This window comes from Ascidiella aspersa, chromosome 1 (assembly GCF_963924565.1).
Source record: "Ascidiella aspersa chromosome 1, kaAscAspe10.2, whole genome shotgun sequence".
Taxonomy (NCBI): Eukaryota; Metazoa; Chordata; class Ascidiacea; order Phlebobranchia; family Ascidiidae; genus Ascidiella; species Ascidiella aspersa.
In genome coordinates, this window is record NC_139447.1 from 16,377,059 (window position 1) to 16,389,380 (window position 12,322).

At 35.9% G+C, this 12,322-nt stretch overlaps 1 protein-coding gene across 2 annotated transcripts; it reads right to left on the bottom strand.

The window, feature by feature from the left end:
• Nucleotides 1–620: 620 nt before the first annotated feature.
• Nucleotides 621–2,654, bottom strand: LOC146168068 (uncharacterized). Of its 2 annotated transcripts, none has more exons than XM_083389345.1 (3): nt 2,459–2,654; nt 1,668–1,770; nt 621–1,437 (listed from the first exon to the last, which is right to left on the bottom strand). In XM_083389345.1, the coding sequence occupies exons 1-3, from the start codon at nt 2,489–2,491 to the stop codon at nt 1,199–1,201; spliced, it is 375 nt and encodes a 124-aa protein (XP_083245471.1). In that variant the 5' UTR covers nt 2,492–2,654; the 3' UTR covers nt 621–1,198. The 2 variants fall into 2 exon arrangements, with proteins under 2 accessions (XP_083245471.1, XP_083245470.1); XM_083389344.1 differs by having other exon boundaries at nt 1,668–1,875; nt 2,459–2,633.
• Between the last annotated feature and the right edge of the window lie 9,668 nt (nt 2,655–12,322).

Consider the following 12,322-nt stretch of genomic DNA (forward strand, 5'->3'; position numbering starts at 1 on the left):
TATTTTCGTAAAAAATAAAATTATAGGGTTCAGTTCAGACATGTGCAATGAAGGTATTTACTAAATACCAATAAATTATACAAACTTATTATTTGATTTTTCTTTTTTGTATTAAACTTATGATTTTCCCATTTGTTTGGGACGATTCATTAAAAATTGCATTCGAACAAGTTATTGATACAATATTATTAGCGATAAATCGTATTGTTATTTTGCAGATCCGGTTACAAAGTAGTATACAATTGGGTTCACTAGCAGTTCGTTATGCTATTTATACTATTGGGTTCACTAGCAGTTCGAAACTCAAGTCTCAAATAACGGTTCAATTTCGAGTGAAATTTAATAAAACTCGGTCGTTTCCATCCTTTGTTAAAAATATACAGATATAAAACCTTTGGCACATTTTAATTGTACTTTCAGGCAATTTAACGATCGGGGCATCCGGCCCTTGACTATTATCACGTATCAATATTGGACCAATTACGTAGGAAATTTGTGACAAAGGTTTCTTTATCATTTGTATATTTCAACAGGTGAGACATGACCACCGTGCTATCTGAACTCCACTAAATCGAAACTAAACAAACTGTCATAGCATTTCAAAGTGCATACTGTCAGGTCGCTTATAGATTTATTGTACATTCACATAATTTAGCATAGCTCGCTTTCAATAAAAGAGCTTACAGCGCAGTAAAAACACGTGTTGCTAGTAAGGTGTGCATTGTTGACTGTAGTTTAATCCAACAGCAGCGATTAGCTGAGTCGAATGTCGGCTAGATTTGCCAGAACGGCCACGAAAGGAAATGAGTATCTAGGTGAAATATTTAACACTTTACCAGGCGAACACGCTATAATTACAAGCACAAACAGACATGCGTCGTTTCTCTACACATTCAGCCCAAAATTAAAAAATTACTTGATAAAAGTCACACAATTTAAAACTTAATAAATATCTACCACTAAGCAAAAATTTTCCAATCTAGCTAAGGATATTAAGGATAGACAAGTAGTTCACTCAATCCTTCTTACTATTTTGGTATTAAAAGAACATTTGACCTAAAATTTTTGCTGGCCACCCACTCCCCCTGGTTAATTTCATTTACTACATTATATTTATTTGCATAAAAACACAATATTAAAAAAATATAAAATAAATGACACCAATAACCATGCAATTGCCACATTGACTGCAATAAAGCTAACTGACCAATTGATGTTTAATTTGTAAATATTTTCTTCTACTTTCAATTGCTTGCTGAACCCATAATAGTTCCATAGAAAGGGCACACTTGTTTTGTAGTAGGATTTCTTTGACATCTTGATCTTCAGAAGTAACATTTTCACTATCTGCAGAACTTTTTTCGTCAAAACTCTGTTTTAGGTTATGCTGTACAAGTTCATCATTGCTGTATGTTGAATCATAGCCAGATATAGGTTCTGAAAAACAAATTGCAAGATGTAATAAGAATATCAAAGCCCATACAGAAGTAGGCCTACTTCTGTATGGGCTTTGATATTCTTATTATGTCTTACTACAACCTCCAACCATTATGCTCCAAAATTGCAAGATGAAAATAGTATCGCATTACTAAATTAGTTTATGAAATTGGCGGGAACTAACAAAATGCATTTTGGGCAGGTAAAAAACTGTTTAATAAATAAATTACCAGATGTTGTTTGATCGTTCTGTTCAGATGATCGATCAAGAAAGCAGTGAAACCGATCGTGATCGCTATGAGTTGGCCTGCTTAAAATGCCAGCTTTATGATGCTGTGTTGTAAGAACATTTGAATCATCAATGCAGCATAAAACTTCATTGTACCAGTTATAAACCAGATTTAAGGATTTTCTGACCCAAAAACCTCTCCATTGCCTCTAAATAAATAATCTTAAAGGTGAACATAAAAAATAAACATATCCTAGGTCAGGCAACCTACATAACGGTTTAAAATTAAATGGTTTTATTTAGATTCTCTGACCTAGCAATTACAATGCACTTAAATTAGGGATGTTCAAAGTAGAATCTCAAGGCATTCTGAATAAAGGTTTTAAATCTAGATATTGAATCCTAGTATATCTTTTTACTAAATTTTTTAACTTTTGGGTTGGCGGAAATTAATCACAATATACCCTAAATTGACAGTAATTAATCGCAAAACACTTTTCTAACATAAAGTAAATTAATATTTTCTAACATACGCACATTGTCCGTAATCAAAAACTGTTAGACGCAACCATCCAGGTAAAAGTAAGAAATTATATTGGTTTCAATTACCCGAAACAAATGGCAGAATTGGATACTAATCCAGCTTGGATTCTAATTTAAGGATCCAATATACTACTTTGAACATCCCTAACTTGAATGAATGCAAGCGATTATTGCCGTACCTGGCCTCTTAAAGCAAACAAAGTAAGTAAACTATTCAATTAACTGCATTCTTAATATGGTTGTACTTACTTGGATATGAATAGCAGCTTGCTCCTCCTCCATTCACAACCGTAAAGTTCAAGTTCAGGGAACAACTTAAACAACCAAAATTGTAACAGATCCCTACATTTATTAAATAAAGCTCCCTAAATAACCATTGAGAAAAGACCTAATTCTAATATAATCAGTAACAAATAACGTGCGGTTACAGGTTTTTTTTTTAACCGAATAGGCAACTGAAAAAGTAACTAAAACATTAACCATTTGTATTTTTTCACTATTATAAACCTGACTTTAAAAAATGGGTATAAGTAGGGTTGCAAAATTCCCGGGAATTTTCAGAGCGGAAACTTTCCATGGAAATTTTGGGAATTAACGGGAATTTTGGGAAATTTTCGGAAACTTTTAAAACAATCTTAGTTTAATATTGAAACAGGAAAATAATGGCCTTATACTGTGAAAACAACACTGACCAGTCTGGGCCAAAATATCCCCAGCTTACGATAGCTAAATCTTTAACATTTGTTGTTTTGTGAGTTACAAAGTCGTTGTACTAGTTCAGGGGTCGGCAACCTACGGCCCGTCAAAGTAATTCATCCGGCCCGCCGCCTATTTGACAAAATAGACACGAGTCTATTTCACATACTTTTTGACTATTTTAACTACGTAAGTTCGAAAAATTTTCCCGCTACGCGCGAATGATCTTCATACATCCGGTTGGTTTACATTTTTTAATATCTTTTCAAAAGATTAAAGCTTCTTTATCGTTGCGGCGTGGAAAGCTGACAAGTGCGTCACGGACAAACGGAAAACGTATTTACATTTTTTTGTCTTTTTTTAAACATTTTATTATTTTCGGCAGCGTAATAAAAACTGGAAAGAAATTTAAAAGAAATACCGGTATACCAAAAAAAACGTGCTCACTTAGCTCGCCAGGCCCAGACTTTTAAAAACTTAGCAAATATTGAATTAGACTAACTACTAATGTTATCACATTTCTTCAAAGTAGTTTCATTACACTTTTCATTAGTAGTATGGATGACGACGTGTGGACTCGAATTTTAACCAAACAAACGCTTTTTTTTGCGCTTTGCGCCAACACTTTACTGCCTCCTTAAATGTAATTAAACATGTCTTTAAGTGCAAAAACATGATACCCGCCTGATTTACAGTTGTTCTAACATTTTAATAACACATTTCTTAGTTAACTTATTGTGCGGTCCGCAGAGATATAGTTTGGTTTAGGCCCGCGACTAGAAAAAGGTTGCCGACCCGTGTACTAGTTGCTGCCGGATAGCTTTTTCATTCCGACAGTTCATTCCGTTCCGACCATTCATCAAATTAGTTTTGGCCCTATTCATTCCATTCCGACAATTCCGACCATTCCGTAAATTAGTGAGCGTTCCGACTATTCCGACCATTCATCATTCCGTAAATTAGTGTTACCCATTTTAGCTTTTTCAAATTAGATTAGAATTAAAATTAGATTGTTTTGAGTTTTTTCAAATTAGATTAGAATTAGAATTACCGAATTCCTACAAAAACAAATTTCAACTAGAATTTGAACTAGAATCACATACAACCAATTTAATTTAATCGCAAAGTATTCTTATAAGAATGCGAATGGTAAATATGTGTGTGCTAATTTTTAAGCCTTTTTATGCTTTTAAGACTGTAAAAATTACATACAACTCGTTCCAACCAAAAAGTTTTAATTGAAATTCTGTGTTTCAACTGAGTGACTAAAAATGCCGTTGGACAAAGTAGCAGTTTTGGAAAAATCCGAATTAGATTAGAACTAGAATTATAGCACACAAATAATTCATAAATTAGATTAGAACTAGAATTAGTCGCATTTTGCTCTAATTCAATGAAATAGAAAACTAGAATTATCTAGTTGTCCAAGTCTGGGCTGAAGTATCAATTTTCAACCGATGTTGGACATAAAAAAATCATAGGTTACAGTTTCACAATTAGAGTTAAAAAAATACAGCTTTTAGTTTAAACCTTTTATGACCGTTTTTAATGCCGTTTACCAGAAATTTTATTGTATCGATATTGGACAACTGGATTTATTTAATAGGTTTGGTAGTATTTTTTTTCTTTATATTGTAGAGGACCCAGCGTCTGTATTTGTTATTTACTGTGTTCGTTGTGCATGTGCTAAGTGTCTGTAAACGTTCTGGCGTATTTTCTTTTCCCAGCATCATGCTCATCCCCAACGCATTCAGTTTTACTGCAACGTTAGTCGTAACCGTATTCTACTAAAAACAACAGTCAAAGATGCACTCCTTACTGGCAACACGTGTTTTTACTGCGCTGTAAGCTATTTTATTGAAAGCGAACTATGCTGAATAATGTGAATGTACAATAAATTTATAAGCGACCTAACAGTATGCACTTTGAAATAAAATGACAGTTTGTTTTAGTTTCGATATAGTGGCGTTCAGATAGTACGGTGGTCATGTCCCCTTGTTGAAATATACAATATCAATCGAAAACAACAAGTTTTTAAAAAGTTTTGCTATGTTGCCGAATAACCGTAATTTTAAAAAAATTTCCGAGATTCGGGATTGTTAATTCGCGGGAAACCTCGGGAATTTTCCGTCGAATCATTCCCGAAGAGGAACCCTAATTTAGACGTAAGATGTTCCCGTTAATCTCGAGTAATTAACAACAAGCATGACATTAAACTTTCATTTTGTGTGTCAGTCTCTGCGTCGGCTAACGAGACCCGGTTGGTGATGCTGAGAACAATTAATCATTGTCGTTTAAAAGTTCAAATTGCTTATTATTGAAACCTTCTCAATAAACGCCATATTTTACAAACCCTGCCTAACTTTAAAGCGGTTAATCATTCTGTAAGAAGCGTGAGCCGTGACCGTTTATGAAGTAAAAATTGCTATCGCAATTTTTAACGCTCGTTTGAGACGGGCGCTCATCATTGCTTCACAGCTACTTCTGTCCGCCAGAAAATGACTGTATTTATATTTAAGACTTTTCCGATGCCTCGAGCTTAATAGGAAGTCTCAGGCACAAGGATAGACCAAGAAGGTCGATACTTAATGGTTGAAATTACAATAAATGCAACCCCAATAGTAATTGTTAATGTTTACGCGCCGAATAAGGACGATCCAGAATTTTTCATCAATTTATTCGCCGTACTTGACAGCTTTTCCGATGCCCCAATAATCATGGGAGGGGACTTTAATCTAGTTCTGGACAATGTCCTAGACCAAAACGGAAGTAAAAAACATTGTAACCGAAAAGCAAAGAGAAAGTCTTTTGCAATATATGACACATTACAAACTAACAGATATTTTTTGCCACAAATTTCCAACTGTTGAAAAGTTCTCAAGGCTTCAGAAACTACCAGCGGCATCATCGCGTTTAGATTTCTTTTTAATTGACGGATCTCTCGTCGAAAACGTTAAAAATGTAGACATAGTCCCCGGTATAATGTCCGACCATAATATGGCAACTCTAGGGGCTGACATTAACCCAGCACCACGCGGTAGAGGCTACTGGAAATTTAATACATCACTACTAAATGACCAGCGTTATAAGGATAAAATAAGAAAGGTAATCACTTATTATAAAGCAGAAAACCATATAGGCGAAACCGACCCACATGTAAGATGGGACGCCAAAGCAGTTGTTCGGGGAGAAACTATTAGATATGCGGCCGAACTAAAACGAAGGCTAAATATTAAGCAAATCGATTTGGAAAAACTGATTGGCGAGACGCAAGACACTATTTTAAAGAACTTTGAAACAGAATTAGGCCCCTTGCACGAAAAAGTGTCCAAACTTAAATCGGAACTCGACCAACTAATGCTGCGCCAAACTAAAAGCGCCATAACGCGAAGTAGCTAGGGCTCGCTGGGCAGAGGAGGGCGAGAAAAATACAAAATACTTTTTAAATTTGGAAAAAATACATTGCGAAAAAAAGGGTATTAACAGACTTTTTGTAGATGATAAAATAATAACTGACCAAAACAACATTTTGGACGGTCTAGTTGACTTTTACAAGCAACTCTACAAACAAAATGGAGATCTATTGAACAAAACCTTAATCGCCTCAAAATTAAAAACACGAAATCTCCCCAAAATTAAGGCAGAACAATCAAAACTATTAGAAGCGGAAACAACAGAAGCGGAATTCTTCACTGCTCTCTGCAACATGGGTAAAAATAAATCCCCTTGGCGACATACAGTAAATTCAGGTAGGCTAACAGCTTCTCAGTCAGAAGCATTGGTAACTCTACTTCCAAAAGCTTATAAAGATCATCTTCAACCGGGAAATTTTAGACCGATAACGCTTTTGAATGTAGACTACAAAATTGCTTCAAAAGTAGTTAACACCATCAGGATCCGAGGGGTACTAAGCGACATTATCTCGCCTGCGCAAAATGGTTTTATTCCAAAACGATACATAGGCACTAATATTCGTCTTTTGTTCAATATCATTGACTGCGCCGACTATTACGATATACCTGGCGCGATACTGTCTTTAGACATGTTCAAGGCCTTTGACACGGTAAACTGGGACTTCATATATACAGGCTTAGCTGCTTTCGGCTTCGGGGGCAAGATTATTAAATTGATCGAATGTTTTTATCAAAATCGTTTAACGTTGAACGTGGCGTTCGCCAGGGAGACCCTCTCTCTCCAACTTTATTTGTCCTGTGCATTGAATGCCTTGCCGCTGCGTAAAAACAGGGCCGCCAAAACGGCATCACAATAAATGGCAAAGAATTTAAAGTGTCCCTATTTGCTAACGACACTACAATATTTCTATCGGGTAGTGATCAGGATTTTACAAAAGTCTTTCGGATTATTGACGACTTCGGCGAAATGTCAGGCTGCAAGGTCAACATGTCCAAATCAAACGCCTTTTTTATCGGAACAAATCGTGAAAACTGTCACAAACCCATGGAACAAAGTGGTCTTCTATGGCCATCAGGCACTATTAAATACTTATGCGTTGAAATTCCCACTAGCTCGAGTAACGACGCCGATCTAATTGAAAAAATCTTTACACCACTTCTGAAAAAAATTAAAATAGTATCAAATATTTGGTCCGCGAGGGGTCTCTCTCTTCTCGGAAAAATAACAGTTATCAAGACCCTTATGATTCCAATCTTAACCTTTAAAATGAGTGTTGTCCCGGTTAATATACCCAAATGCTTCATCTCAAAAGTTAAACGAATCCTCTTTACATTCTTATGGGGGTCCAAATGGGAGAGGGTAAAAAGAGAGACTTTGAGTGCGAGTATTGCAAATGGCGGGGCAGGAATGATCAATATAGATAATTACTTGTTAGCCTTACATACGAAATGGATCTCTAAACTACTTGACGAAAACGCGGAAGCTGATTGGAAACAAATCGAAGGCCCCTTTATCCAAGGTAACAGATTAGAAGCGCTTCTTAATGGGAACATAGGAACAAACAATACAATCACAAGGCGTCCTATGCGAACGTTACGTTGCGCAATAACGGCGTGCAAACAACTCTTGGAAATTATAGATCCAAAGTCAAACAGCCGTCCGCTTTGGCTAAACAAAAAAGTAAAATTCCGCTCAAATGTTTTTTTATGCCATCACTTGTAGATTCCAATATAGTTTTTCACCAGGATTTATTGAATAGAAACGGCGAGTATCTACAATATGAAACATTAGTAAATAAATTTAACTTTACACCTAACAACACAGATTTTGTCCAATTCATAAAATTAATATCGAGTCTCCCAGAAGAATGGGATTCGGGTAGCACAACAACGTTCCGATCGTATAGAACCCAAACATTAAAATTATTTATCCAGCAGTATAACTCCACCAAGTCGGTTTAGGAAAAAATACAAACAACAATTCTCTTTCCTCCAAAAGCTCAATTAAAATGGCACAGGACCTTAAATTGCGGGAGTGCACGTCTGCCATGGGAGAAAATTTACCGCAACCTCTACAATTCAACAATCGAAAACAAACTAAGAAGCTTTCATATAAAGTTTAACTTGGGTGCAATTGTTACAAATGACTCCCTTTTTTCGTTTGGTAAAACCGAATCTAACCAATGTACTTTTTGCAAAAAGGCCACGGAAACCCTGTACCACTTGTTTTATTTGTGTCCTGTTACGTGTCTATACTGGGAAAACGTGAGTGCGTGGTTAAGTACTAAACTACGAATATCGTGTGTTTTTCCCGCGAGCAATTACTCTTTGGAGTGCACAAAAACGAACCGTGCAAAACATTTGTGAATTGTGTCCTTTTATGCGCGCGATATGTTATTTATCAATGTAAATATGCCGACACTGTCCCGACTATGTTACGCTTTTTACTGTTGCTATCTTCTGTGCGAACTTCCGAGCGATATTCGGCTTTAAAAAGAGGAAGTATGACAAAACACAAAAGTAAATGGTCGTTAGCTGTTTGAGGGCTTCACTATTTTGATTTGCTTTTTTCGCTATCTATTTTATAAAAAAAAAAAAAAAATATGCTTAATTGGAAGCTCATTATTCTGTTTTTCTTTTGCAACGTACATCTGCAGTGCGGCGTTCGGCGGAGAAACCAATATATTTATCAATATTTTAATTTAGATACACATAGGCTATGCTTTAGGATTAAGCTTGAGGGCTTCTTCAATGATGTTTAACATAAGAAAACTTAAGAGTTCGCAAAATATTGCGTTTATTGCTGCGGTTTAAACAGTAAGCAATTTTCATTTAAAAACGGGGTTATTCTTGCATTGGACGCAGTGATTACGTGTTTGCTTGCGTCTTATCCTTACGTTTGTTAGCAATTCCCGATTAATATATCTCACGAGTTTTCGTTACGGTACGTAAAATCATTGGTAAAATATGCGTGACTGTTAAGCTACAAATAAATAAGTACATTGTTAATATCACAATATATTTTTATTTATTAAAAAAAAAAAATTTTACAGGGGAAGGCAGCCAAAAATAAAACGTAATTAATAAACATTTAACAATCCGGTGCAATATTTACAAACAAGAAGGAGCCTATATTAACAACAATAATATAATCAAAGCAAATAAAAACGTAACCTGAACAACTATATATATTACAATAACACAACAAAGAGCAACCGAATATAAATCTACATTGGATCTGGGATTTACATTGGGTCTATTGGATTCCATTCGGTAACATTGGGTTCCATTCGGTACCATTTGGTATTTAGTGAATCTTCTACAAATTACATTGGGTTTTATTGGGACTCATTCGGTACCATTAGGACATGAGGTATTTCGTGACGCTCCTACGATTTACATTGGCTTCCATTCGGTATTATGAATTTTCCTACAAGTTACCTTGGGTTTCATTCTCTTTTTAGTATTGCTTTTACGGACCACTTTAATTTTATTGGCTTATATTGTGTCATTTTGAGTTACTTGCAACCAAAAAAAATATAATATAGTCTCTTTGCTTGCAACACTCCTCAGGTCTCATACGTTTTGAAATGCTTTCATGCGACATAAACAAAGTCCATAGAAATTGATTTCTATGGAGCTCACCCCATCCTTCAGAAATCAGTGCAGTTCTAAGCAAAAAGGTCGAGAGGGGTTGGTAGCCGAGGTCGCATATACGGGCGTTTATGTCGCATATACGGGCGGTTGTTGGTCGCATATACGGGCGGAGATGTCGCATATACGGGCGTTCGCATAATGTCGCATATACGGGCGAATTTCTCTACCGAACATACTGTGTGGTGTAAGGCGTCGGAATGGCGTTCTATCAGATTTTAGTAGGCCATTATGAAGTGTTTGTGTTGCCTGACAGTTATGACGTCATATCATGTCTTCATCGTAACGTCACTCTCATGAAGTTCTGTAGTAAATAGCTCATATTTGGCTAGGTCGCATATACGGGCGTTCGCATAATGTCGCATATACGGGCGAATTTCTCTACTGAACACACTGTGTGGTTTAAGGCGTCAAAACGGCGTTCGAATAAATTTTAGTTGGCCATTATAAAATGTTTGTGTTGCCTGACAGTTATGACGTCATATCATGTCTTTATCGTGACGTCACACGAATCTAGTGGTGTAGTAAATTACCCATATATTTGGCTAGGTCGCATATACGGGCGTTCGCATAATGTCGCACATACGGGCGAATTTCTCTACCGAACATACTGTGTGGTGTAAGGCGTCGGAATGGCGTTCTATCCGATTTTAGTAGGCCTTTATGAAGTGTTTGTGTTGCCTGACAGTTATGACGTCAGATCATGTCTTCATCGTGACGTCACACTCATCAAGCGCTGTAGTAAATAGCTCATATTTGGCTAGGTCGCATATACGGGCGTTCGCATAATGTCGCATATACGGGCGAATTTCTCTACCGAACATACTGTGTGGTTTAAGGCGTCAAAACGGCGTTCGAATAATTTTTTTAACTTAAAATTAAATAAATTCATTTTTTATGTTCCTAATCCTTCTTGTCACTTCAGTCGCGGTCCTCAGTAGAAACACTGTGTTTAATGAAAAAATCTAGTTTGATATATACTACGCCTGTTATTTATTTTTCATTTACTTATCTGTTGTTTTAAACATACAAATAGCCTCCCGCAAGTGAGTATATACTATTATTATTGCAATATCGTTGCGTTCTTTTTTGGATTTCGCGGTATTTTATTTTACGTTTTACAGTATTTGTTTGGTAATTGTTTTCTTTAAATAAAAGATTATACGATTTTGCTGCCAAATTTTGGATTGGCTCGCTGTATATCGAAATTTACCATGGAGACAAAGCCATATTTTATGACGGTCAGCTAACCGACAAGAAATCAAGCAAAATGTGAAATACATTACCAGAACAAAAATCGAATGTATGATGTAACAAAATAACCTTATATAAACCGTTTGCTAATTTATAGTCTTGTTTTATAGTTTTGTTTATATTTTTTATTTATCCAATACAAATGTATTTTGAGTGTGTTAATTGGCAGCTGCTGTATTTTGTTAGCAAGAATCGTTAGGACCGTCAGTATTACAGTATGGTAATTTACTACACCACTAGATTAGTGTGGCGTAATTATGAAGACATAATATGACGTTATAACTGTCAGGCAACACAAACATTTTATAATGGTCAACTAAAATTCATTCGAACGCCGTTTTGACGCCTTAAATCACACAGTATGTTCAGTAGAGAAATTCGCCCGTATATGCGACATTATGCGAACTCCCGTATATGCGACCTAGCCAAATATGAGCTATTTACTACAGCACTTGATGAGTGTGACGTCACGATGAAGACATGATATGACGTCATAACTGTCAGGCAACACAAACACTTCATAATGGCCTACTAAAATTTGATAGAACGCCATTCCGACGCCTTACACCACACAGTATGTTCGGTAGAGAAATTCGCCCGTATATGCGACATTATCACTGATCTCTATAAAACCTGGATAGCGCAACTAGCGGCACGCGTGAGCGGTTTTTGAAGCCAATTAGAAGGCTGAAACGCCATCTTGTAAAGGTCCTAAAATGCGCAAAATTTGCATTACGCCTTATGGAGAAGGGTGTTAGTGACAGCGTTTTCTGACTATTTAGGAATGCTTGTGACTTAAAATTAGTGGTTTCTAAGGCCGCAAGCCATACTTCAATTATTTAAAGGAGAAAAAATAAATAAAACTGTATAATTAACGCAAAATCTGCTTTTTAAAGACGACTAAACCAGTGTATTTTTCCCATTTATTTTTAGACTACTTATAACTTAAAGTTGGTGGTTTCTAAAGCGACAAGCCAATATCTGACTATTTAGAAATAAAAAAACGTTAAAAGCACCTATTTTTTGTGTTTTTTTACGAGACTAAACCAGTATGACAGTTTTACACTCAACTATACTTATCTTTTATTAAATCTTT